General features: G+C 61.7%; 1 protein-coding gene across 1 annotated transcript; it reads right to left on the bottom strand.

The window, feature by feature from the left end:
* On the bottom strand, positions 1-27,721 carry SYT6 (synaptotagmin 6). Its single transcript, XM_019546500.1, is given in 14 exon segments — positions 1-1,211; positions 6,442-6,592; positions 7,298-7,469; positions 9,905-10,025; positions 24,152-24,710; positions 26,330-26,730; positions 26,733-26,864; positions 26,867-26,899; positions 26,902-26,940; positions 26,942-27,008; positions 27,010-27,105; positions 27,107-27,236; positions 27,239-27,316; positions 27,682-27,721. Coding segments are annotated over 14 exon segments (2,091 nt in total). The 3' UTR covers positions 1-1,139.
* Positions 27,722-27,938: the final 217 nt, after the last annotated feature.

Raw genomic sequence — 27,938 nt, 5'->3', positions numbered from 1 at the left:
TACAAATAAAATAAGTTTATTGAGTTTCCGTGCGTGTAGCAGTGGCACATATAGAGAATTAAGACACAAGGTGTGGTGAGGAGTTACAGGTTTGTTCTTCACCGAGCAAAGGCTCCGTCTCGCTGACAAAGATATATACAGATCTGGAGCGTCCGGGTCAGTTAGCTGCGGCGTCCAGCGGAGGCCGATGCATGGAAAGCTGAGCCGGAGGTGGACCTGAAGATTTTGGTTGCTGGGCTCAGTTGCTTCCTGACCTGGCTGAACATGCTTGTGCAGAGGGGCTGGGGAGGGGCGGCTGCCTTTACGGGGTCTAAAGCAAAATTGTTTCATAACAGCAAAACGAACGACACGAACGGCTTGGCAACTCGGAGAACAGGGGGCCAGGGCCAGAGAGCCCGAGACCTGCCCGAGAGGAGCAGCCGACTGCTGCTTTCAAGAACGTTGTGTACAGAGCTGCAGTCGCATCCTGGCTGGACCCGGGGCTGGTGGGATTAGCAAAGCTTCAGCATTCAGGACTCAGCCTTTCCCCGGAAACATTTTCTTGTCATTAAAGAGATGCTGAGACCTCACGGAAACAACGACGGGACGTTTGGGACACGCGCTGCACAACCTCCTCGCAGCTCAGAACACCTCCACACGCACAAGGGATCTGCAGACACACGGCTGGACTCGGACTGGTCACAACGGGCAAGAGCTGCTCACACGTCACATGCTGTCTCACCGAGGCTTTCGTTTCTGTGGGTCCACTGGGGTCAGAAGCTGCAGCCGCAGCCTGCCCCGCTTCCCCTCTCCTGGGCTGGGATGTTGCGGAGGGTGGCACGTGTCTGCTCCTCGTCCTGCCTCCACGCATGCTCCGGGGTGCTGACCCGCCACAGGAGCCCCCGCCCGTGTCTCATCCCACCTTCGTTCTCTGGTAGCAGATCCGTGGGGTGAACGCCACAGAGCGCATCGCCGCGGGAGACAGGAGGGACAAAGACAAAGTTGACCACAACACGGTTTTTCTGCCTCTACTTATTCGGGAACAACTAGACTCAGAGCATCTCGCTGCTGCCACGGCCGCTCAGCAACAAGGTATTTCGACTGCAGGACGGTGCAAAAACAACTTGGCTCGGTCCTGTTTGCTCGAGGGCGTCTGCACGTCACGGCGTGGGAGGTGGCTTTGGAGATGGACAGGAGCCTTGGCTGTCGAAGCTCGCCGCCCGCCCTTGCCACTGAGGGGAGAGAAAAGCCACACGTTATGCTACGGGAAGCGGAAGGGGGTAGTTAGTGTGTAATCGTGCTACGTCCCCATCCTGCCTGTGGCTCCTCGCTGCCTGTGAGCGACAGGCTAACTTGCAGCGGACTTTCAGGCGCCCCCATCGCTCAGCCGTTAGCACAGGCCTGGCGGCCTCATAACCCAGGCCCCAGTTGCCAGGACTGTGGCCACTGGGAAGATCTTGACCACGCGCAGGTTTGCCCTGAGCAAGTCCTCCTGCCGTTTCCCATTTTAGCGCAGACACTTCATTAAGTCCTTCCAGTAACAATGAGGTAATGCAGCTCCGCAGCTCCCTGTGCTAGAGCCATTACTCAGGCTTCTGAGAGGGGAAGGTGCAGCACGTAGCAAGCGCTCATTGCCGGGGACGCAGGACCAGGCATTACAACCTGGTTGTCTCAGGGCAGGGATTACAGCGTGAAGCCAGCGTGACTCGAGCTCCCAAGCTCTCGCACGTCTCCCCATCTCCTTCCGACACCCTGCATACGTCCCCCACACGCAGCGCCGTGCACTGCTCCTTCCCCTGCTTCCCCAGTGCTATGGAAAGGGCCCGGGGAAACCCCTCAGCATCCTGGCAGCGTGTGAGCAGGGAAGCTCTCCGGCTGGCTCCCGGGAGCAGCCAGGGAAAGGCCGCGGTTGCTGCCAGGGTGTTCGGTGAACTTGGTCCCGCACCTGACTGACGATCACGCATCAAGCTAGTTCCCAGCATCCTCACGAGCCAGTGCCCGACTGGACCGTGCCGTGCTGCGAGTGGTATACGGCTCGCAGGGGATGCCTCTGGCCGGCGCCCGTGCCGGCTCAGCCTGCGCTGGCCGAGCACACAGCACACGCAGGGTACTTGAAGGCCAGCTCTATGCTGGCGGCCACAGCTTGGCCTGCATTGCTTGCCTGTGCAAATTTTGGTCAGGGCCTGGGCCGAGCCAGGGCTGTAGTTTACTCTTTTCCCCCAGGCAAAACAAACACCCCAAGCAACCCCCTCTGCAACTCTGGATTTAGCAGGCGCTAGGTTCATCATGGGTAGCAGCTGGTCTTGCATTTGGGGATCGGGAGAGCCTCTCAGAACAAGGCTCTGAGGTTAGAAATACCAATCTCCATGGCCGGCGTGCTTCTACAAACAAAGGCTCCCAAGAAACACGGCACAGGTGAGCTTTGAGCGGTAGGGCTGAGAGGGCCTGAATCACTGCACAAACGTACGCACGGCGGTGTTCACGATGCGCTCACTGCATTCAGCACTAATCATCGCACGATTCCTTCTTAACGGTGATGAAAGCTGCCGAGAGACCAGCGTGTGACCCTTGTGTCTGGGGAAACCTGAAGACGTGTTCCTGTCACTAATTACAGCAAAGTCGCTCCTTCTGCAGTCACCAGCCTGGAGAGCAGCAGTTCCCAGATGTCAGATGCAGCCCAAAGCCCCAGGAGCCTGATTTTCATATCGTTAAGGGGGGAGGGCTATTTCCATTGCAGGGCTGAGCCTGTCCCAGGGAAGTAGTGCTTTGGGGTCTTCCCCGTTTCACCCAGCGAATGCCCTCGTGGCAAACACTAGAGGATCTCCGTGGCCTCGGAGACCTCTCGCCAGGGCAGCGATGCTGCCAGGTGCAGCTTTCTCCTTTCACGTGCAAGAGCAGAAGGTCCGTTTTCCACAGTTCCCTTGACTGCTTACATGGATACTCCGTAATTTTTGTCTCTTGCCTTGCAGACATGCCACATGCATCTCTTGGCTGACTGTCGCGTGGAGACAGCAGAGCCGAGAGATCGGTGCTGGGAGCACGCAGCAGCGACTGTGCACCAGGGCTGGAGCCGTTTTTGTGGCAGAGACATATCTGGGTGCCGCTCGCTGGTGACGCAGGAGAAGGGTTCAATGCAGTTGCTGGAGCCCGTCAGGAAGCGACCACTGTCTTCAGCCATGATGAGAAGAGGATCATAAGGGCAGCGACCAAGACGCAGGGAAAGCCGAGTCCTGGCTCGTGCAACCTCCGGCCTGGCTCAGTGCTCTGCTCGCTGCTGGGACATCAGACGGGGGTGGGAAAGGCTGGGGGACCTGGCTTCTCTTGGGGAACGCTCCCAGAACAAGAGCTGAGAGGCAGCCCTGCCCATGCGGAGTTGCACGGCTGTGTCATGGGCGCTGCCTGGGAGCAGACATCTGCACCCGGCGCTGCCGAAGGGACGGCCAAGGCGTTGCTGCCAGTGGGGAGCTCTTCCTCACCGAAACATCTCTCTCAGGTCCTTCGTTCCAGGTCTGTCATTTTATTCCAAGTCCAAAGAGTGACACGTGCATCTAGACAGACTGTCCAAAGGACTGAAGCCAGGGCCTGTTTGAGTCTGGATTAGCAGCAGAGGAATTGGAGGGGTTGGAAAAAAAGCAACCTCTTCTCTTTGCCCAGCCGGGGTCTTGACTGGGAGATGAGAGGGCCGCAAGCTTGTTGTGTGGGGAAGACCATAAGGAAGCCAGGGGCCCGAAAGCCCGGCTGCCTCTCGCAGGCAGGTGCTCCAAGCTCTCCGGTTTGCAGCTCGTTCTTCTTTCAGAGCTTTTGCCCCAGTTTCCGTGCCAGATCCAGCTGTGCGCTGTGAAAGGCATCGACTGACCGGCCGAAGGGCTGTTCCCTGACTCTTCCTAGCGGCAACGGGCAGAAGAGGAGTCTCCTGGGTCGGGCTGACTGTTGTGGGTACTCGAGGCAGCACAAGCTCCCTGGCAGCCCGGGGCAGTGGCCGCTGGCCTGCCCATGCCAGGACCCCATGCCCGGTGCTGTCACAGCCCTGCCAAGGCCAGTGGCAGGCGGCAGGCCGTGCTCCATGCACCGTGCTGGCTCTCCCGCGCGCCCGTCACCGCTCCGGGGGCCAGGCAGCGCTCCGACTCACGGCTGCCTTGCGACTGCATGGTTATGATGGCTCGGTTGATCACCTCCTGTGCCAGAAGGCTCTGGGAACAGGTTACCTGCCAATTACAGGACAAGACCTGTAGCTGGCTACCCACGCAGCTGCCTATTAATGACGGAGGTGCCTGAAGACAGCAGCGGAGGCTTCCCCAGACGTGCAGGGGGAGGGGGAGGCACAAGGCTGGAGCCGCCAGCGTTGCAACTCATCACCTGAAGGCAGAGGAGCTCTAGGGCTTCGCCTCCCCGTTACGCGGTGACAGCCCAAGGACCCTCTCTGCGGGGGTGCCAGCGTCACTCCAAGCTGCCTGTGGGTGCTGGGGCATGTCCCAGAGCCTCCCTGACCTCGGCTGCCCCGTACGCGACACACGGCTATACATACGAGATGCAGAGAGGGAGATGTAGTTGGGTACAGCAGACAAATAGCACTTCCCCGGTCACGGCTGCCTGGGACGCTGGGCTGCTTTCTGTTTGCTGCCGAGACGTGTCCGTGCGCTCCAGGACTGTGGAGCAGGGACAAGGAGAGGGCCAGGGCTGCTGTCGGCCGGCTGCACGCGCCAGGCTGCGGCTGCGAGGCGGAAGCGCGGGCGCAGGGCTTTTCAGCTGGGGTCCTGTTTTGTACAAGCTGAAACGATCCATCTGATTTCCCCGGGGAGCCAGGGTCTCAGTGCACCAGCCGGGGACAGAGCCAGCCTGAGGCAGGGCGGGAAGCGGCTCTTCCTTTCAGTCGAACGTGACAGCTGCACTCAGCCGCTGCGGGGCCGTCTCTGACCTCCCGGTCACTGCATGTCGCACGTCCCCGGAGCTGGAGCAGCCCCAAGCCCCGCTGCAGCGACACTGTGGCCTGACAGCGCGGGCCTGGGTCCAAGAGGCCGAGAGGCACGTGACTGGTTTGGGCTGAGCGGTGCATCCAGGGGTACGGCTCAGCACCCAGAGGCACCGTGACTGGGCACGGTCTCCAGATCAGTGAGGCCAGAGGGCCTGATCCTGGTCTGATTTACACGTGATTTACATTGCTGACTTCAGGGAAGCCACTTCCGATTTCCACGGGGGTAAAGTGAGATCAGGGCAGGCCTAGAAGACATCAGCTACCCGGCAGGTCTCAGACTGGTTTGCAGAAGCTGGGAGGATCCGCGCTGGGCTCTTCCGGAGACGAGTGTCAAACCCAGCCCCTGTACGCGCAGCGACTGTATCGGGGCAGGACAGATGCTGCAGCCCGGATGGTCGTGAAAGGCTCCGATGAGTGGTGGCGAATTCCTGTTGCTCCGGACAAGGGGATTCGTCAGTTGTGTTCCCTTCCTGCAGCAGGCGCCTGCTAAAACAGACAGCACTCGGGGAAGCTCTGGCAGAAACAGCTGAGACACAGGCCAGCTGCTCCGGACTCGGAGCTGCCGCCTCGTGCAGAAGAAGCCCCTGCGCAGTTGAGGCAGGCCCAGCGCTGGACCAAGTGCATTTTGGACCCCGCGAATGACCGGCAGACACCGCATAAGCTCAGGGAGGCAGCTGGCATAGAGCCGACCCGGTTTCCAAGGAACAGAGGATCTGTGAGCGCTGCTGTGGCCCGTGGGGTCCAGCCCCAGCCTCTAGCAGGTGGAGTACGTGACACGGCAGAGGCAAATGCCCTGCTCCTTCGACCGTGTTGGATGGAGAACGGCCCAGGCCAGCGTGAGAGATACTGCTGCCATCCCCACGCAAGCCTCTGAAGCACTGCCGACGTGCATGGGAAGAGAGTGAGAAGAGCACGTCTCTGCCCCCAGGAGCTTCCATTAGACAAGGAGCAAAGCGGAGCGCAAGGAAAGGTGAGGAAATGGAGCCAGGGGAAGGAGAGCGGCACTTGGCCGCGAAGGTGCCTGGCTCTTTCCAGCCTGTTCCCCGTGGCCGGCTCCCCTCGGACAATCTTCACCTCCCCAGGTCCTCAGAGCAGCTTCGCTCATTCTATTTATTCCTTTTCAAAGGCTCAAAGATGAGTCAACAGAAAAGTTTTTCAGGGGAAAAGAAATGAATCCTTGAAGCACATGGTGTCCCTGGGCAATTTATTTTGGGAGCGCAATAGCGTTCCCCCTCCCAACTGCCCTCACACTTGGGGTAAAAAGAAGAAACCTGCGATAGCAATCTGATCTGTGCGTCCCTGCTCCCCGGCCCGAGGAGCTATTTCAAGCCAGAGCCGAGACGCTTGTTCTCTAGGGTTCACCTCGGGTGAAAAGCTCCCTCAGGCCCTGCTAGAGTTTTCTGCAGCGCGGAGAGGCTTTTAGAGAGCCGCGGGCCAGCTCAGTCACGCACGGTGCTCGCATTCGCAGGGAGAAAACCGGCTTCACACACCTCTTTGAAGGATTTCTTCACCTCCACCAATGGGTGCCAGTGAGCGATCGGCTTCCGCGGGTAAGCCAGCATCTCGTTCCAGTGGTCTCTGCCCAGGCCCTCGGCATTGATCCCCACGCGGCAGACTCCAATGATCTCGTTATGGCCCACGCTAGAAACAGGGAAAGAGGAACATTATCTTGTCTCTGAGCTGGGCTCTCAGGCCCCAGGAGGCCCGCCTGTAAGTCAGCTTCCAGCTAGGCGTCAAGGCAATGCTCTTACTGTCGCTTCCTGCGTGTTTGTGCAGCTGCCAGCACAACGGGGCCTGGCAAGCCCCCCAAAGTACCCCCCCCACAAAACCCCAGACCAATACTGACAATAACGTTAGCAAAACTCGAGCCTCTGGGGATCCTGTATGAGGTCTAATCTGCAGCCTGGACGCAAATCCTTCCCAGAGCCTGAGGAAGGTGCTGGGGCCCCGGAGGGTGCAGTGAGACGCTGCACCAGGAGGACTCGGTGACGACCGGGTCCGTCGTGCTCCACCTGCCGCACGCGGGAAGGGAAGCGGTTCGCCTGCTGACAGGGATGATGGATGGCCTGGCGTGCACTCCAGCAACCCTCCCCAGTGATGAAGTCAGTCCCTCAAGGAGAAAATGCCTGACAGCTAAGGATCAGGCCTATTGTACTCATGCTTCCAGCAGAATAATTACCCGCAGCATTAAATGTACACAACACTTTGCAATGCATCGTTATGGGCTCACGTCGACACAATCCAGCTGTGTGACCCTGGCAGCCAGGCCCAGGAGCTTAGCAGCTGAGCAGGGAAACCAGTGCCAAACAGGCTCTCCGCTCCCCCCGCCCAGACGCCCTCGCATACCGATCGTAATCCATGACGGAGATCAGCAGGCTGACTTGATCCATGTTCTCCGGGGGGATATCAAAGATTATTGCCTCGTTGTAGGTGGGGTTCAGCGTGTTCTTCTTGATGGTGGTTTTCTTCTTTTTCAGCCTTCGCCCATCGCAGAGCAGGGACACCTTGACGTATGGATCTGGAGAGGAGAAGGGGCAAACTCTTGGTGTTCAAGGGACAGTGTGGGGCTATGTGGGGCCTAAGGAATAACGTCACCTTGAGATGGGGGGTAGGAGACCTTTGTCTGCGGCGAGTGCGCTCAGCCATGGTCCCCTTTCTCCTGCCCTGCAAACCTCCCGGTTCTGGCCCAGAAGTACCTGCTGAGGGCTTCGCGACATGGGTTAGCCGCAGGGGAAGACAAGACACGTACGCTCTGTTTGGATGTACACCTTGCCGGGGTCGTTTGACCCCGGTACTCTTTCTGGCCATGGCAGGGGTCGGACTCAATGATCTACTCAGGTCCCTTCTGACCCTAGAAACTATGAAACTGTGAAACATGCAGCTAGCTTTTTGGCTGTAATGTGGACTTCATTTCAACCCAGATGTTTCAGCGGTGGGGGGTTAAGGTTAGGGCCCCCACTGGCACCTCACCGGCTGCTGCAGCGATGCTCTCACACCCCTGCCCAGGCAGAGGAGAGGCCCAAGGGGAAGGGACAGTCCAGCCCTTGGGAGCTGAGCCTGGGAAAAGCAAAGGCTCCCACTGCAGGAGCTCAAGGAGCTGGAACCGAAGGAGCTGCTCCATTAACTGCAGAAGCAGTAGGCTGGTGCCCTGTGGGGAAACGGCAGTTACAGGGGACACGGGACTTGCACTGCCGTGTCACGTATATCCCGCCAACAGCCGATCTGCTCTGCCATGCCGAGAAAGCTCCGTCGCTCCAGGAGAGCTGCCATACCCCGCAGAGACGCTCCGGCTGCTCCCGACCCTGTCCCCATTAGGGATCCTGCTCACGCTGCCTGGACAAAGGGTTCCCGTCTCTACAGGCAGGTGTCGCACGCCTCCCTCTGCATTGCCAAAGCAGAGAGAACTTGCTGCCAAAGAAGTCGTACGTGGAGCACATTTCACCCCCATCCCTCTGCTTGCAACTCAGCCCCGACCCTGGGCCTTTGGGGCTGTTTCCTCTCTGGCATTTGTACAGTTCCTAGCGCGGCAGGGCACTGGTCTCCCCAGGGCTGCTGGCACCACTGCAGCATCCAGATGGAAGGGGAAGGAGAAGCTGTGTTCAAGGCTGTACCATGAGTTAATGCCTCCCAGGGGTGCCCTCCAGTTCTGCTAAGGAAACGGATATACAGGAGCTTATAAAATTGCTCCACATTGAGTCCCTGGCGCTGGCAGAACATACGGTGGTGGGGAATCAGGCCCGTGGCCACCTCTGAAGGAAAGTCAGCGGCATCAGTCAGCTCTCCCAGGTGAGGCCGCGGGCTCCGGCACGTGGGGAGGCTCAATCCCATCAACAGCTAATGGACACCGGGAGAAGTCTGGCTCTCATTTGAACGCACAGAAGCATCTAGCGTACAGCAACCCTGCACATTTTCTGAAGCAAATCTGCACCTTTTTCAATATTTGATGAACAGACTGAAATATAACACAGCAACCTTGGCAATCACAGCACGGAGCAGAACTCCATTTGCAGGCATCTTTCTCTGCCTTTGTGGAGCCAAGGGGTACAGGGAGTACACGAGAGGAGGCACACCCCACACAGCCTGTTTAGACACAGCAAAATGCTTCACCGATAATGCCCGATTGCTCTTGGCCTTCTGAGCCCCAGCAAAGCTGCCATTACTTGCAGACACAGCCTTACTGCCTGAGTGCAATGCCCACGACCTGTCGTGAGTCGCACAGGGTCCCTTCGGGGGTTTAAAAGCACTTGTTCTTGGTGCCAGTGGCAAGGGGCGGCACAGGGACAGGCTCCCCGCCCGGCTGTCCAGGGCCTGACTCCAGCTCCAGCGCAGGGAGCGCTGCGGGTGGCTGGGGAAATGTCAGCGCCTTCGGAGGCTGCGCTGAGCAGATTATTGCAGAGCGACGGAGCTGCCCTCCCTGTGCAACCTCAGCTCTCAGACATTTCAAACTGCATTGAGGTCTAACGGAGCAGGAACGTTGTCTGCCCAGGGATCGTGTCGTGAACTGCTGCTGAGCGTTACACGGGCCGCCACAAGACCCAGAGGCTTCCAGGCCACCGACTGCTTTTCACATTCGTCTAGTTGTGCCGGTCCCCTCCCAGGCTCCTTGGCGCTGCAAGCACGCGCCCCCTTAGCACCCCTGCTCCCGGGGCCGTGGTGGCAGCAAGGGGAATTGCCGCTCTCGTGGGCACTCCAGGGCCCCGGCTCAGCTTTAGGGCAAGGGGCAGGGCTGTGGCTGGGAATGGCTAGCAGAGAGTTCATGTTATTCATACAGTTGTGCCCGTGCCTTTGATGTGCTTACACAAACGTGTGCCTTTGCCAAGCCGCTTCAGTGCTGACATAGCTCTGCTCCGTGCCCCCACGACAGACATGTCGTGCGCCAGCGAGCCAGCCTGGGCGGCGAGCTGCAGAGCAGGCGTGGGGAGGCAGCTCACCCCGAGAGAAGGCACAACCTACCTGAGTAGCCAGTAATGTCCATAGCTTTAAGATTCCTGCACTTGATGACCGTTAAAGTGAGGCGGCCTGCAGTCGGCAGGTAACACAGGGAAAACATGATCTCGCCCAGGTCCACGCTTTCCTTGAACAAAACAGAGAGGACAGAGCATCAGGAGTATGCGAGAGCTGGCCAAACCGCCACCTACACCTCACCTGCCAACAAACAGGCGTCCTGCACACCTGCGCACCGCCCAGCACCCCCGACCTAGCCCCCGGGACCGGCACCGACTGCTGCTCCTCTGTGCCGACAGGTCCCACCGAAGCCGGGCTCTTGTCCATGCACGTGGTGAGAGCCTGCAGCTTCCCCGGCCTCATCCTCAGCCGACGAGAGAGGACGGTGGGGAGAGACCCCGGTGGGGGAGTGCGGCGCGGGGCCTTGCCGTCAGCCGCCCGCGACAGCTTTGAACGGGGCGCCTGGGGAGCGCCGAGCACCGCAGCCAGGCTGCAGCGCAGCGCCGCTCCGGTTCTGCCTCTCGCCGGTGCCGCGGACACTCGGCTTGTGAACGGAGCAGGGCTGGGTTGGTTAGATACCCGGTGCTCAGGGCGCTCGCTGGCGAATTCAATTGCTCTCTGTGGTGTTGTTTGCAAACTTGCTGCCAGCGACGAGCGTGTCGGCTGCAGCGCAGCTGGGCCGCACCGCGAGCAGGCTGCGCTTGTCACCTCACATAAAGGACTGCGCTCTCAGAGCCGATCTGCTCCGAGCGCTGCGCTCAGCCGGGTTATCGGCCGCACACCGCGACCAGGGCATCGCACTTCCTCCTGACAAGCGCGTGAGGTGAGCGGATTAAAGACTCTGCCCGTTATACGGCCTTGGGGGGGCCTTCCCGGCGGGCAGTCTGTTCCTTCTAATCAAGCTGCATGGTGACACTACTGTCCCTCGTTCTCCACCCAACGCCAGAGCCCAGAAGCTCGGCGCGGCTAGTAGGAAGTGCCGTCTTTGCAGATGCCCACGCTCAGCAGCACTGCCGGCCCGGCGCCATCGCCCCAGCACGAGCCTGCCAGAGCTGCTTTCGCTCGGTGCCCTTTGCGCCCTCCTCCCCGCAAGGCCAGAAGGGACTCTCGCAGGCGGTGGAGGGACTCACGACGCTGCAAGTGAACAGGGTGACAGGCTATTTGCAACCGAACCCCAGGCACGCAGCGTGCGGGAGCCCAGGCTTTGTTGGGGTAGGTTACACAGCTCCAGCCACGCAATGGAGAGGACTAATAAAGAGCAAACTGAGCAATCACATCCCGATGGGCCACGTCTCAAAGCATTTCATGCTTCCCCACACCGCCCTGTCCAGCCGTGTCCAGCCGCGGAGCACCTCGCGAGGCAACGCCACCGCCCTGGCCCGTCCCTCAGCGCCTCCCAACATCAGCTCTGCAGCGGGCACCACATCTTCCCCGGGCTGCCCCCCCATCGGGGAGGGTTTGTGCGCTTGGCGAGCCGTCGCCCTGGCAGCTAAGGACAGCTCGCCTGCTCCGATCTGCTTATTTGTGATGGAGAGCTGTTTACAGAAATATCCATGCATTGGTAATGAAGACGACTACGTCTTGAGCTGCAGCCTAATGCTTTAGACTTGACTTTTTAAGAACTGTGTGTCTGGAGCTTCCAGATTGTAATTAGCTTTTAAAAGGCTTTTGCTTCTTAATAACGGTGATGGGGGCAGCTGGCTTTGGGATAATATCAGAAAGCAGCTCACTGTCTCGGCTCCTTTCAAGAGAAGCACGGACTCGCCGGCAGAGTTGAAAAACGAGCTCAGCTCTCTTGGAAACTGCTACAAGAGACTGGCAGGGCTGTGACATATCCCCCTCCCGCAGCTGCCCTGCTAAGGGACAAGAGCCTACTACTGCAACTAGCCATTGGAGTCACGCCTGTCACTGAAATGGTCTTTGCGGCAGTGCTGAAGGTGCCGGATCCAGCCCCACTGCCAGGATCATCATACAAGCAGCATTTTGGGAACAGAACAACTGAAAGGCAGCGATCACGTTACCTGGGCTGCAAAAAAGAATTAGAAATATTCCTGGTTGCACCAGGCCCTGCTCTGTTTGCAGCAGCGTGTGAAACTGGGGCTGTTAAATGACTCGTGTTATTGCTGGGGTAGCTGCTTTCATGAGTCAGTAGAGCCGGAGCGATAACAGACCCGGGAGCGCTGTTGGCCGCGGCCCTGTGCGCTCTGCTGCCAGCGTGCGCCAGTCATTAGCAGCGCCAGGTTTGCTGCCGGGGGCCAGCTCTGCGCAGGAGCTACGGGCACACAGCGAGGCAGCTGGCTGCAAGCACAGCCCCTGGGCACTGTTTGCCAGGAGCACGAACTTGCCTATTTCCAGCACCACTGATACGAGCCTTTGTTGTCATCTCCCGAGAGAAGAACTGCGCGGGCAGAGATGAGAGCCAGGGACACGTGTCCCTGAGACCAGAGGCAGGGAGCAAGGGGCAGAGGGCTGCGCAGTGTGGTCTGAAACACAAACGCGTCCGTCAGTCACCAACCGGCCGCGCGCGGCAGCTCCGGCTGGGATTCGGAGCCGTGCTGTTTTAAATCCAGGCAGTTTAACATGACGGGTACAGGAAGGGACGAGACACTCGGGCCTCTGGGTGCTATGCTTACCCACGGGCCATCGGATTTGCTGCGACTCTGTTTCCCCATCAACGTGCTGGAGAGGGCAACACTGACCCGCCTCGCAGGAACAGGGTGAGGGCTCGCAAGCTGCTGCCCTGGGGCAAGCCATGGCACAGGGGTAGACACCGCGCTGCCTTTCTGTGGCCGCAACCGAGCACTAACAAAGTCCCCTGGCCACTGACCCCACCACTAGCACAGGCAGCCCTGCCAGCGCAGCTCCCAGACCCCGGCAGGGTGTCTGTCCTTCCTCACACGGACGCCCCTGTCCTGAGGCTCCCGTTTAGACTGAGAAGCCCGGGTGGGATGGGAGATCAGTTGTGACCAAGCTGAACTCTGTTGCGGCCCTTGCTCCCTGGTGGGGCTTGCACCCTGGGCTCCTGGGTCGGCTTCGCAGCTCGGGGACTTGCTAAGAGGGGTGCGGCGTCTTCACGATGCACGGGACGCCCATCTCCCGCCGGCAGCGCAGTGGCAGGCCCGGCCCCGCCCCGTGGACACCGCGCATCCTTTCCCCTCTGCAGAGGCAGAGCAACTGGGGACTTGGACCTGCCCCGCCCCACGCTCCTCCCCAGTGCCGAAACCCACCTGGCCCGGGCCCGCGGGCGGCCCTCGGGGTCGCATTATGGGGGGGTCAGCCCCCCCGTAACAGATGAGACCCCCTACTGTAAGATGTGAAAATCGTAACCTGGGTGGGGGGTCTTCGATTGGATTGCTCCTTCACTTGGGCAGACTTGTTACTCAACAAAATCAAAGATCGGGGTCGTCTTGAGGCCCTCAAGAGTCGAAGTGTTATTCGAACCCCGTGGCCCCTCGCTGCGGAGCCCACGCCTTCGCGCTGGCGGAGGCCTCGTCCCGAGAAAGCTGCGCCTCTGGAAGCATTACGCCAGCCGGCTCCTCCCTTCCGGGGCAACTTCTACGCACCCAGCTGCCCCGCGTCGTCCAGATCTCGACTGCAAGGAGAGGGGTTGCTGCGCGTGGCTCCCAGGAGCCCGCGAGCTCTCTGCCGCCGTCACGTGCAAGGAGCTGCTGGGAAGATCTCCACTGCACACGGTCACCGGGCAGCAAACCTCAGCGGCAGCCGGTCCCTCCACCGCATCCGTCCCGCTTGCTAGAAGCACAGCGCAAGGGAAAGGTCGCAGGGCTCAGTCCTGGGCAAGTGAGATGCAGGGAGATGGGCTTACGTGCACAGACCTTTCGCATTGCTGACAAGGCTGGCACTGTCGTCTACCGGAGACAAACTGCATGTGTCAGATTGAATTCCAGGCTGCGAAAGCCTGGTTTGCTGTGGCCTGGGAATGCGGTGTGCCACGGGCTGGCCTTCATGTGTCACTTCCCTGGAAAAGCATCTGTTACCCCATCACATCGCTGAGTGCTAACCGGCTCGCTGACACCTGCCAGCATGGGAGGGCGGCTGGAGGATCTGTCGTTTCTGACAGTCTTCCTGGAGAAGGGAAGCCCAGCCCAGAGCAGGAGCCTTCTGGTCTCCCTGCAGGCACCGAGATTCTCCGCCTTCCCCGCGGAAGCCCCATCTGCACGTCCCTGCCCTGCACAACGTGGACACGCACCCCTCGCCCCTTCCCAAAGCCCCTCCGGCCTGCACGGGCACAGGGTGGCTGACGACGGAGGCGTGGGGGGCCTCAGCGAGAAGGTCAGAAGAGCCCTGAGCTCGCAAGGGCCACGTTTCGAGGGCACATGTCAGAGCGGTCACTGCAGGACTCGCGCCCCACATGCCATCACAAGTCCCTTGCCTTTCAGCTGCACCACACTGCAGATGCACGACCCGGGATCCGCCCCGTGTCACACCCAGGACCTCACCAAGAGCAGAGCTGGGGTCTGAGCAAGTCCAGCGGGAGAAACAATGGGCCAGATACTGTCCCCAGCTATCTGAGCTAAATATGGGGAAGTCCCCAAAAGGCGACAGCCAGCCTGATCCACTGAGTAGACCGGGAAGAGAAGGACCTCCAGGCAGGGCACTGATCCCTGAGGGGGCCTGCAAGACTGTCGGTGCCAGTGCCCCGAGGCAGGGGCTGTGCATTGCATGATAGCAATACCACCCTTGCCAGCTGCACGGGAGCTGAAGGGTCTCAAACAGCAGCAAAAAAAAATCAACAAGTCCTTATACTGTATGCATGCCCAAGAGTTTTCAAAGAGCTGCATAAGGAGCTCTCTGGACTGTTAATGCTGATGTTCAGCAAGTCTGGGAAAGCTGGAAATGCTCCAGAGCACCAAATGAGAGCCCACACCGTGCCACTATTAACAAAGGCAAACGGGACGACCCAGTAATTACGTGCTTGTCGGGCAGCCACAACCCCTGAGCAAGATAATGCAGCAGCTGAGCTGGGACTCGACCAAGAAAGAATGAAAAGAGGAGAAGACAACTGATGCTAATCAATGCCGCCCTATGGAAAATAGATCTCGTCAAGCGAAGTGCTCGGGGGCCCTGGCGGGCGGGCAGCTGAACGAGTGCCCAGCGCACGGCTGCTGTGGTCCCCGGGGCCCCCACTGGGCAGCACTGAGCTGGGGCGGGGGGGCTGCATTTCTCTGTGCCAGGTGCTGGGGTAAGGCCCAGGGGCCACATTTCCAGGAGGCGGCCGGCACGGCCCCTGGCGCAGACCTCACTTCCAGCCTTATGTTAGCTTCAGCCCACGCACGTGGCCCTTCCCGCTCTGCAGCTTGCACAGAACGAGCGACGCCAACACCACGTGGCCACCATCAGGGAAGCGATAGATGAGACGTTCAGGCAGTGCCCGATACCCTCGCGGCCTCCACTGCCAGCCCCCTGCCCCGAGCACCGACCCCCTTCCAGAGCGCGGTGCGGGGGGGGACGCGAGCGCAGAAGGGCGGGCGCCTCCCCGCGGTGGCGACTGCGGCCGTCTAATGGGACAGATGAAGACGTCCCGCCCCGCTGCCCAGCGCTGGAGCCTCTGGGGGGGGGACGCCCCATCGGGGGTCACGTTTACAGCAAACCCGCAGGAACCTCCTTCGCCAAGAGCCCAGGACAGGAAATGGGCCCCGCGCCCTTTGCTCCCAGATCTCCTCCTCCCCTCCTCCAGGCTGGACGTCCTTCCTCCGCACGGGCACCGCACGTGCCTCGTCCCTCCCCTGCTCCGAGCATGGCACGGGCGCAGACACGCATCGCCGGGGCCCATCTGGTCCCCGAGGCGTCTGCACTACAGCCCAGGTCCAGCGCGGTGCCTGCCTGGCAGCGCTGCACACCTGGACGCTAGAGGGGATGGGGACGTGACCGTGGCAGGCCCCTCAATGTCAACTATTTCCCTCCCCTTTCACTCTCAGGAAATTCATGCTGGCTCCGGCTCTGCCTGCTCCACCCGCCTGCACCTTGGCTCCTTCACAGCATGAGAAGAGCCGGTCTGGGCAGACGCCGGCTCCCTGGCCCCAGGCTCCAGGACCAGGGGTGTCGCCGGGCCGGCTGACAGGTGCCCCAAGCCCCCCAGGGCTTCCTTGTGCTGCAGTAACTGAGGTCTCACCCATGAGGACAGACCTCGTCACCCATGTCCGGGGAGCCTTTGCAGGGGTGGGGGAGTCACACCTCAAAGGAGCAGCAATGCCAGACACAAGGTACTTTCACGTGGGGGGACTTGCTTCTCTCGAGACCAGCTGTCCCTTCGAGGGGAGGCACGCAGCCCGGTCCCGGGCCTGGCTGGGTTTTAAGGGAGCAGAGCCAGCCGACAGGAAGCCCTGCCACAGCCCGGGCACAAGATCCCATCTCGCCCAGTCAAACCTCTTGTTCTTCCCAGACGGGAACGCGAACGCGAGACCAGAGCCGATCCATGCCCCGCGAACACACCACGTGGAGCCGTGCGAGGGTCTGACCCGTGGAGGTGCTCGGAGCGCCAGCCCTTCCCTGGCCGGGCGAGTGCTCGGCCTCTGCTCACGGGTATTTGGGGGAGCAGGCACCAGAGATGACGGGCAGAGCTGTTCACACAACTGATCTCTGGTTCCTCCTCGGACATGACGCACCCACGTGCCTCTGGCCACGGGAGAGCCCAGTCAACGAACGCCCCAGCTCCGGGCACCGCGCAGCGGCGGGCAGGCAGGCACAGGAAGGCGCGGGGTGAGCAGCTCCGGCTGCAGCGTGCTCCCGCCGAGCCTTGTCCTCTGGAGCTGCCCAAGGAGCCGTCAGCAGCAGCTACACTTGTAAGCACTGTGATGCCCCCATCACGAGCTGTCAGATGGGAACAGGGCCAGGACACTGCCACCCTGGCCCAGACCCAGAAGCAGGGTCCTGGGGCTCATGAGCTCCATATCCCACCCCCAGGCTGTCAGGGACTCTTTTTCCCCTGCACAGTCCATGACCGTCTGGGATCCTTTACCCTCTGCCAGGCCGGCTCTCTCCCTCTTCCTCTGACTGCTCACCCACTGCTCAGGGGATCTTCCTCATTAGAAATGCTGTTGGGAGCGAGGGCTGATTAGCTACAGGTGTCCCCAGAGAGGTGCTGAATAAACACACCAAGCAAGCAAGCAAGCAAGCAGGTACCGCCTTCTGCACCACCGCACATTATCTTAGTAGCATTCCTGCCTCCCAAAGGGCTTTTGAAGCTTACTCTTCACTTGTTAACACTTCCCAACCCACAGGCAGGCAGCTGGGATGCAGCACCACTTACAAAATGCAGCCACTTCTGCTCTGCAGGCCCCAGCTGTTTTGCACAGCGGTGACGCCCTACAACACGCCCAGAACGAGCCTTGCCACGGACGCTTGCTGCCTTGATTCCAGTTTTATGAGCAGGCCGGGCCGGGCCGAGCGGAGGGACCTCTAACTTCACCCAACAACGTGCTGCCAGTCATGGAGAGGAGACCTCGTCCATCTCACAGGGGCAATGGGCGTTACTCCTTACACCTCTATACCAGCAATGAAATCCCAAGGGGAGCCTCCTGGCCCACCCTCAGCTTTTCCTTTTGAATCAGCAGTTTGCCATACAGGGAGAGGGGCTCCAGGTCGCACTGGCACGAGCAAACACCCCAAGCTGCAAAAGTCCTCTCCTCCACAGCTCCCCGCTGCAAATGAGGGCTGCCAGCCTGCTTCAGCAGCCCCCGCGCCCGCAGAAGATCCACCTACGACTTAGCCTGTCACATCAGATCCGCTCTGCGGTGGCAGGCACGGCTTCGGCGCTGGGGCCGACTGTCGCAAGAGCACAATTACACCGTTTGAAAATACTAAAATTGAAGCTGCGTCAGCCAGTAAATGGAGCCAATATACTCATCCGAGGAGAAACAGGGCTGGAGGAGCTGCCTGGGTAAGTGCAGGAGACTGACTCACTGTAGCTGCGGCGAACTGTCATGAGTCCACGCGTCTCCACATTAAGTCACTGAGCGGGAACCGAAGGGCTGCAGCGAGCTCTGGAGCGATCCTGCCGCCCCCTCCCCCGGATTTGGAGGGAAGGGGAGTGCTAGGCTTTCCAAACAACTACAGCCCTTTCCCCCTGGTTTCCTCTGCCGCCCGGGGATGTGCGACCCGCTCCTGCTCAGCCGGCGTGGGCTCAGGGCACCCGCTGCTCCTCTGACACTAGGCAAACCAGCCGTGCCACAGCTGGCTGCTGCCTTCCCCCGGGCCTGCCCCATCCCCTCAGCTGCCCCCGTCTCCCAAGGCCCCTTTGGGCTGTCAGGGTCAAGGCCGCGGCTGAAGTGCGTCTGGGGACTGCCCCGGGGCCGTGCAGCTTCTGGTGTGCGTGGGACCTCCACGGGTCAGGGCGGCCCGCGCCAGGCGCTGCGCAGACGGGGCGGGAGGGCAGGCCGGGCACGGTGCGGCTGCAGCAGTCGCTGCCCGCGGCGTGGGGCAGACGGGGGAGAGGCGCAGCCCAAGCACTGCCTCCGGCAGGCACGGCGCAGCTGGGACACGTCAAACGTCAGACGGGATCAGGCCTGGCGCAGGCAAGCCCAGCCCCGTGCGGGGGAGGGACGCTGCAGCTGGAGACCCGGGAGCCCCGCCACAGGATCCGCTTGTCCCCTGCCAGCGTCGGCGCAGCCCCCCGCTCCGCTCCGCTCCCACGCACACCTCGGGCATCGCTCCTGCCTCGCGGAGTCAGGATGCGAGACGTCCGGGCTGCTTTGGACAGGGCTGGCCCCGCCACAGGCAGGGGCTGGACTAGACGTGACCGGGGCAGGATCCTGCCCTGACATTTTGTTCCAGCAACTCCTGACCCCGGTTGTCTCTCCGCGAGCCTCCAGCAGCCCCAGATCCCAGACGGAGCCTCGGGCGGCCTGAGCCGAACCAGCCTCTTCACGGCCGGCGCCCGCCTGGCTGCAGTCGCGTGCCCCCGGCTCACCCGGCGCGGGCGCAGCTGGGCCCAGGGCTCCGGCCCTTTGCTGTCCGCGGGAGCGATGTCTGCATCGAGAGGGGAAGCCAAGCGTGGAGCCCGGGAGCGTGCAGCAGTTACTACATCCCGCAGGCCTCAAAGGGGCTGGTTTGGTGACCTGCAAGTGGATCCGTGCGCTGGGCGCTCTGCCCGGAGCGCTTAGCACCGCTCGCAGCTCGGCCCTGACTAGCGACACCCGCTACCAGCCGGCTCCGTCGTGCCCGGTTTGGATGGGAATCCAAACCCAGCTTCTGCACAGGTCGGTGTTGCTTCACCAGCGATCACCCACCCCAACCACCGTTGTCCGAAATATGCAGAGATGCCGAAAACATACGGGGAGAACAGGCACAAGTGTGCTCGTTGTCGCAGGGCGCATAGTCGGGCACTGGACTCTTCCCACTGCGAGGAAACGATTCCTTGAAGAGAAGGGTAGCGGGTAGGAGGAGGAGGGGGCGAGGCAGGCAGACGCAGGCATTAGGCACTCGCAGGTTCCCGAGTGTTAGAGCCATAGATCTCAATGATGCACGAGCGTCCTGCCAAATGACTTCCCCATCCTGTGGAAAGGCAAAGATGAGATATTTATTCCACGTGGATGTGCAGAATACTAATGAGTGGTGTATTCAAGCCGGGGTTTTTGACAGCGGCTTCACTTGACTAGCAAATAAATCCCAACTCCTTTCAACCACAGAGAATACAAAAGTGGTGAAACGCCTCTGGAGACAGGGCTGCGTGAGCAAGGGGTCGGACTCTGGAGGAGCGCCGTCACCGAAGGCACTGGATGATCGCGTATAAAAGCGCTTAATGTGCCCATCTCTTGGTCCCAGTGCCTCTCTGCTCCCCGTCACCTTACAGGGCCAAGAGCCTCACAAAGGCCCTTCTCTTCAGCACAGCAAAACGCCTTGGCACGGCCTCCCTGTCGGCACGCACAAGCGAGAGAGGTGGAAACGCAGTTACTGCCTTATTGCCGCCCTATCTTTACCACCTACCCACGAGTCCATTGGGAGCTGAGCTCCCATCCACACACAGTATTAATAAGGGGCCTTATTAGAGCGCCGCGCGGTGTAAAAACCTCCCTGGCTTCTGGTTCTTGACTGAATTCCAGCTAATCCTATTCAGGGTAACGAGGCAGGCAGATACCTCGAAAACAGTAGCTCCTTGTGAGTCAGTCGCTGATCTCAGCACGCGCACGGATGAGCAGCACTGCCTAGGCGCGTGGACATTTTCGGCAGCGTGCATCACGTCTCTCCCGCTTCCCCGGTATCATCTGCATCCAGCGAGCCGGCCCGGCCGTCCTGCGAGTGGCGTTTCGCTCGCGCGCCGCGATACAACGGCTCGTCTCTAATGCCGCTAGATGCGCTAATCATTGGTTACACTTGCAATAGACGTTGGTTATTTGGAAGGCTCATTCATTACCTTAATGTTCCCAATCTCACCAGGGACGCGTCTGATCATCCACTCTTCCTTCTTGTCTGTGCTAATGAGGCGTGGAGGCGCGGCGCGGCTACGTGATGAGCGCTACAGCTGTTCTGTACAGGGGTCTCTGCAGCCCCGACTCCCGATCCTCCCTGTGGCGTCGTGCCCTCGCACGGCCGAACAGACGGGAGTCCTCCTCTGCCGCGTCCAGGAGCGGCGATTGCTCCCTCGGGGCCGTCCGGAGCGGAGCGGACAGGACCACACCACAGCACACCTCTCTCCTGCTGACCGATGCAGTCACATGAGACATAAGCCAGAGCAGGGCTTGTCCGCACTGTATCGCTAGCCTGACGGGGGTGCCGCGCCAGGCAATGCCCACGTCCCGCGCCCGGCCCAGGTGGGTATGTCCTGCCACCCTGGCTTGGGCGCTCTCCCTCCTGCCGCGTGCTGCACCAGACATCCTGAGCCTCGCTCCAAGCCACGGCCGACCCCGCTGCTGCGGTCTGGTCATGCCAGCAGCGTTGCAGGGGCCCGTGGACTTCACTTTAAATTGCTGTTGCCACTCAGAACAACGCGCCTTTGCACTGCGGACCCCCAGGACCTGCAAACCTCCCGCGGACATCGGTGGAGCCTGCCCTTCGCCAGCTCACGAGACACGACCCAACTGTCCCCCAGAGCACGCGGCCTGCCCAGCCCTGCCCGCTCCGCGGCAGCGGCCGGTCTTGGGAACCGATTCTGCCCTCGTCTTCTCCCTCCCGCCTGCCCCGCACCCTCTGCTCCAGCTGCTGCCGGAGGGCGAGCGACCCTGCCAGCCCAGGCCAGGGCAGGCGCGCTGGTCGTGCCAGCCTCGCGCCAGGAGAGGGTTATTGGAGAATGAGCGCGGCCAAGTCCAGGCCCCTCGTGTCGCTGTTGCGGTTTCACAGAGAGCAAAGAGACCTCGTGGAGATGGGCCACAGCCCCACGGACCTCCCACCGGAGCCCCTGCGGTGGCCCGGCCAGGGGCTGCCCCGTAGGCTGGGGTGCGGGTCTTGCGCACGCACCCGTCCGTGATGCCAGCACGTGGAGCACGCCTGCACCCGAGCGTGGCCCTGCAGGCCTGCCTGAGCAGAAGCGTGCACGCTCTGCAGCACCGCGGCGATTGCTCATTCAGACGGCGTGCGCCAGCCAGCGCTGCTCCTCTTCATGCATTATTCAGCGTGTGGTGGCTTGGAGCAGGCACAGCAGAGCTCTGGACACGGCCTCCTGCGAGCGCTCGCTCACTTCGTGCTGCCTGTGCGGAGAGGAGCCGCGCGGGGCACAGGGCTGACACCTTGCTCGGCGGGAGGGCGGAGGGGCTGCACCAGGCAGAGGGGAAGGGGCCCGGGGCAGGGAAGCTGCCTGCCTGTGTTGGACCAGGGCTGTCTGCAAACGCCTCGCAGGAGCCGCGGAGGAGCGCAGCCCCGGATGAGCAAGCTGCAAAACCAAGCGTCCCTCCAGTTCACGTGCAATGTGCTGCTCCTTGCACAGTGCTGCCCAGTGACCCAGCTGTACCCAGCGTATTGGGTGTGCAAATGCACGACTGATCACGGCACCATCAGCTGCTTGGGTGCCTCCGCAGCCCTCTGCACCGAGACCCTGCTGGCCCTTTCCATGTTTTGGGGTCAGGGGAGTGTCCTGAGGCTCCGGCAGGTGAGGGAGACACCCGGGCCCGGGATCACTCCCAGCAAAGCAAGGGGGAGAGGGCCCAGGACAGCCCAGGGACCACCCTGCCGCGCTGTCCTGCGAGGTCTGCCACACGTGACGGTCTGAGCACAGTCCTCCCTGCAGCCCAGGCCCATGCCGGCCGCCCCCCGGCCCTCCTCCTCCTTTGCAAGAAGAAGAGACAGGAACCGCTTGGCCCGGGGCCAGGATGTTGTACGGTTGCGGCGCGTATCGTCAAGTCTCCAGCACCATCTCAATCCGGGGCAGGCACGCGCCACACACGCGTCCCACACATCCCGCAGCGCCGTCTAACCCCGTAGGCAGGTCCCGAGCGGCCGACGCGCCCGAGGGCTGCCACGGGGCAGCAGGTGCCTTCCCCAGCTCAGGGTTGGGCTTGATCAACGGAGACACGAGCAATGTGCAGGTCAGCTCCAGGCCTGCAGCCATCTCGCCCAGCTGCGCTGCACCACGGCTCCCCGCTCCCGAAGCGCTCAGCCTGCACCCGAGGCCTCTCACTCCACAGAGCCCTCCCGGCCCCCTTCGCCAGGGCGGGACACGGAGCCACGTCCCAGGGGGCAGCAGGACGTGGCCACTCCCAGGGGACCTGCCCACGAGCCGCGTCTGGGAGGCGCAGCCCGGGGGGAGCCGGGCTCCGAGCAAGGCTGCGGGAAAGGCGCTTTCCGTCAGCCCCTCCCGGGCTCTCCCCTCTCCTGGGTGTCAGAAATGTCTCAAACGCAGCAGCAAGAATAACAGAAATTAAGCTCGGCCTTGTTGTTTGCATCCGAAGATGAGAAGATTAAGAACTTCATTAAGGCCAAGTGCTAGTACCCAGGGCTAGGTCTGCCTAAGACCTGATGCATATTTATGAAGCCAGTTAGGACTGCCCTTCCCTGCAATAAGCCCGGCTCAGTAGCATTAGCAGTGTGTGCTGGGGTCTCACCATTTCCTGGCTTTTAGCAATAACTACAATAGCGCAGAGGTGTTTGCAAACCTTCGAGACAGTGATGCCATTATAATGATTAATGTGGAGCTTTACACAGAAATAATGAGCCCGCGCTCCAGGACCGTAGCAACGGCTGCTCTCCTCGGCTGCCAGTCCAGGAGGAAGGATGTAGGAGCGAGGGTGGGAGATAAAGCGCAAAGGCGCTGATCCCAGAGGATAGACGCGTGCCCCAGCAGCCCGTGCACGAAGGGCTTCGTTACACGCGGGGCTCATTTGGCAAATTCCTTAACTCCGCATTCAAGTGGGTTTGTTTAAACTCTCACTTATCAGGACCATTTTGTCAGGAAAAGCCTTTCAAACCGCTGGAAAACTGCATTCACGCAGCTTGAAAGCCGGCTAGCCAGGCCACTGCAGAGAGGGGCAGGACTCGGGCTCCGAAGCAACCTCATCAGCTCCTTCTTAGTACGGTGTGTAAGGAGTAGCTCGAGGAACCCAGCTGTGGGCACAGAAAAATCAAACCCTGCCATTAAAGTGGGAAAAACAAGCTGCGTTACAGCTGTGTCTGCAGCACAAGGCTGGCTTCAGGTCTCAAGCAGGGAACTACTCTTGAGGAGTGATTGGAGGTTTGGAAACATTAAAACAGCGAACACTTGAACGCTTGGGGCCTCCGGTGCACCTGAAAGGTTGAACAACTGATGAGCAGGGAAGATTTGAACTGCACCCACTGGGACCAAGCCACTTCCCCAGAGCACGTGGGACATGTGCTGGCTGTGGCCAAGAGCCGCGTGCCACCTGCCCAAAGCGATGGGTGCGACAGTGGGTGTCAGAAACACCGCTGCGAGCGTCACCGTCAGGCAGGGGGGCAGCAACGAGACACGACTGGGGTTAGCGCTCGTCACCCTCCAGGGCACGTGTCTGAAGCTTCCAGCCCGCCACGGAGCAAGGACACCACCACGAGCACGACAGCCACGGAGGCGAGGACACAACGCTGAAGACAAACATGCCTTTGAGCAGTCCAACATCTCTGGCGTCAGTCCAGCTGTCGCCCACAGCCGGGTCCCATGGCCACAGGGGATGGGGACAGCTAGAGACCTGCCGTAGAGGAGCCCCCACGGCATGACCCGGGGCTGTCACCCACACGGGGCACCGGGACCGGTCCCCTCAACACGCAGCACGGTCTTGCAGGGAAGCCGCCCCGCCCCGCGCTGCCCGTGCACATGCAACGCCCAACACCCTCCGCCTTGCCACGGCTGCGCCTACTCACGGTGGTCGCGTACTGAATGTCCTTCCAGACGGAGGTCTCCCGGGAGAGGTCGGAGGCCTCAAACAGGTTCTCCAGGATCACCTCCCCGATCATGTCATGCCGGGAGAACCTGTCAAAGTCAAAGACGCTGAGGTGCAGCTTCCTGCTGGGCAGCTCCTCGTAGGGCACGGGGAAGTGGAAGGACTCGTCGAAGGTGGGGTTCAGCGTCTTCCTGTGCACCCGCGTCTGGAACTTGCGCTTCCTGTCAGGCAGCAGGTAGATCTTGACGTAGGGGTCCGAGCTGCCGCAGAAATCCTTGGCCGGCAGGTCGAAGGCCTTGAGGATCCGCACAATCAGCGTCTCGTTCTCGTAGTCATATTTGAGCGCGAAGTTTATTTTCCCGCAGGTCTTCTCCGCCTCCTTCTTGGGATCCTCCGAGTCCACAGATTTCTGCTTATAGAGCTCGGGCTTGATCCGGCCGATGCTGGTCGGCTGCTCGGCCGCAGGCGGCAGGTCCATGCCATAGTCCACGCTGGACACGTGCATCTGCCGCGGCAGGTGCCTCTTGAAGGAGATGTGCCTGCAGAGGAGCAGAAGACAGCTGGGCGCTTCGCCTCTCCTGCTCCCTCCCCGAGCTGACCCGGGCCCAGGGCGCGAAGGGGACGGGCTGGGGGGCTCCGGGCAGCTGAGGGACAGGTCTCTGCCCCGGGAACTCGGTGGCCGTGGGGACTGGTGGCCGGCCCCTCCACCTGAGCCCAGGCCTCGGCGCCCCCGCGTGGCCCCACACGCCCCTCCGTGCAGAGGGGCCGACGCGCCTGGCACGACCTTCCAGACCCTCCGACAAGCAACAGGGGCATCTTGCCTTTACTTGGACATCTCGCACGCCGTCCTGCAGACCCTGAGGCCAGCGTGGGTGCTGGCAGCAGCCCCATGCCGGCGCATTACCGCAGGCAGCAGGGCCTCTCCTCTAGCGCCAGGGCCGAGGGGCGCTTCCTGACCAAGCGTGACACTGTGTGTGGGGTTTTCCTTCGCTCCTCTGGGGCAAGTTAACTGGATGCAAGCACCTGCCCCCACCCCTCAGGGCTCCCAGCGCCGGCAGGACAGAGAACCTCCTTGCTCAGACACGTGGCAAGGGGTGGTGGTGGTCTCTCGCTCACGTCCTCAGCGTCCAGCGGGTCCCCAGCTCTGGGGAAGGGGATGAACGTGGAGCCGAGGCCCTCGCGCTGCCTGTGGGCTAACGCGGAAGCATTGATCGGGGCCCTGAAATCCAGCTCGTGCGGAGCCGGGCAGGGAGCGACCCGTCAGTCCCATTATCCAATTAGCCCTGCTTTGAGCCACAGAAGCAAGCGCGAGCGCCGCGGGGCCTAATTCCATCTGACAAGGCACCGGCCCTGCGCCCGCCCGGCGCGGCCGCGCCCCGCAGAAGTGGCCGCCAGCATATTGACAGCTTGACACAACGGGGTCAAGTCACAGTAACAGGGTTTGAGTCCGGCTGCACCATCAAGGGCCCGGCCTGCGATTGCCTTAATGCAGCAGCTGGCCCATCTCGCGCCCACGATCCCAGGGCGAGGGCACCGCAGCCAGGGATGTCTGCCCGCCCCCTGCTCAGACCGCGGCGCTTTCGGGGTCTGGGCCCAGTAGCAGGAGGCAGCAACAAAGCCGCTAAGCCCAGGCCAGCAGAGGCCCAGGCCGGCTGCTTCTCGGGTCAGCTCTGCGGCCGCGCAGGGCTCGGGGCAGGGCCTGGCTCCTTGCCGCCCAGAGGGCCAGGCTGCGCACGTGGGACGGAAACCTGCCGCCGGTGCCACCGCCCGTGTGCCAGGACGGCGGCTCCACCACCAGCTCCTGCCTGGCGTGCCCGTCAGCCCGGGGCCGGGCGGAGCACGCCTGGGAGCTCGGGCTCGCTGGCCCTGGACGGGCACTGCCGTGTCCGGCTCGCGGCTGCCCGCTCCAGGCCGGGCGTCCTGCCAACGGGAGGGGACAAGGCCCCTCTCTTCCCGGCAGCCCCAGCGCGCCCAGGAGGTGCTGCGTTGCCCACGGGCCCGGCGCCCCTCAGGTGCGGAGCAAGCCCGTGTCTCCCCCAGCGCGGGCACCTGCCGGCAGCCTCCGTGACGCTGGACCGCCACGGGACCGCCGCCCGGCGCTCAGGCGGCCAGCCCCAGCACCGAGCCGAGGCGGACGCGCCCCCCAGGCAGCACCCACCTGGTGGAGGACGCCGGCTCCGTCGTCTGCCGCTGGATCCGCGCGTGCCGCAAGACGTGGTCCTTCATGGAGAGCTGGACCTCTGCCGGGATGTCCGGGGACGTGTGGCTGATCTTCACCGCTGCCTCCAGGAAGCCGAGGGTGCCCGTGTCCTTCAGCTTGTCGGCCATGGCCTCCTTGCCGCGGTCCGGCTCGCTGGGGGCGCTGGTGGGGTTAGCGGGAACGGCCTTCTGCCTCCAGGGCACCCAGCACAGCTTCCAAAAGAGAAAGAGAAAGACTGCCACCAGGGCGAGGCCACACACAATAACTACCACTGCCAGGAGGCTGACGGAGAGCTCTACAGGGCAGGAGAAGTGACAGTGACAGGGGAGGGTGGTGGGGGACAGGAGGGGCAGGGAGGGACGAAAGGGGAGGACGGGACAGGAAAGAAAAGAAGAAAGAGCGGTCGTGAGAAACCCATCAGGGCTGGTGGACGCTGGCGCTGCCCAGCAGGACGGACCCTATGGCGGCGCTGCCAGGGACAGGGACGGCTGCGGCGCCCGCCATCCCGGCTGCCTCTGCCGGGGCACCGGGGAGGGGTCCGCAGAGCGCCCAGGCCAGGACAGCGCCAGGAGCGCCAAAACACTCGGTAGTGGCGCTGCGCTCGGCTTGCGGACTGGCCTCGCCCGCACGGGGACAGCGGCAGCACGACCTGCTGCAGGCCTCGCGCTGCCCCTCTCGCGCCCGGATCCTGGGGGGACCCGTCCCATGCAGCAGTGACAAAGGGCATGAGGGACCGGCGGGATGCGGAGATGCCCCCACATGGCACAGGGGGAGCTCGGCCACCCCAGGGTCTGGCAGCAGGGGGGCTGCACCCACTTGACTGACTCCAGCAGCTCCCCTCTCCTCCGGAGCCGGTGATGAACACCTCACCTCCAGGCGCTGCAGCCGGGCCCCACTCAGCTGCTCCCAGGCTCTCATCAGGAGGGAGAGGAGCGGCATGGTGGGCTACTCATTAACGACATGACCCCACACAAATCACATTAGCACCGTGGGATGTGCTCTCAGCCCTCCGGCCCTGAGGGCAGCAGGAGCCTCTCCCTGGCTTGCACAGGGAGCTGGATCAGGTCTGGGAGAAGGAGAAGGCGAAGGCCCCTTGCTCCTGCCTTCGCCCGACTGTTCAGATCACCACAGCACCAGGACACGCCAGAGGGAGGGAGGCAGGGCCTGAAGTGCCCGGGCACAAGCCTGAGCCGGGTGTTTGTCTGCTCATCTCCAGTCTGCCCGCAACTGCCCAAGCTCACACCACGCCTGCGTCTAGCTAATGCCAACAACTTCTCCCCCTCAGGAGCTCTACCAGGCACCTGCCTCACCCCAAAACTGCAGTTTAAAAGGAAACCACTCAAAATCCATCCTTACTCGGTAGCTGAGCCTCTGGCTGCCAATCCAGGCAGTTCCCAGCTGTTCTTCACTACAGCAGTTATTGTACTAATCCCCGAAATATGCCTCACCTTAACACGCAAGGCTTTTCCAGCAGGTTTGCTTCTTTTGATCATATGCTTTAATTTGCGTCCAGCCGTAATTAGAGCTGTAATGCCTGAGCCTGGGAACAGCTACAGAACATGATGGA

The sequence above is a fragment of the Crocodylus porosus genome, unplaced genomic scaffold (assembly GCF_001723895.1).
Source record: "Crocodylus porosus isolate Cpor-Errol unplaced genomic scaffold, CroPor_comp1, whole genome shotgun sequence".
In the NCBI taxonomy this organism is placed as follows: domain Eukaryota; kingdom Metazoa; phylum Chordata; order Crocodylia; family Crocodylidae; genus Crocodylus; species Crocodylus porosus.
Note: the sequence above shows the minus strand (reverse complement) of the source record. Positions and strands in the feature narration are given on the sequence as shown.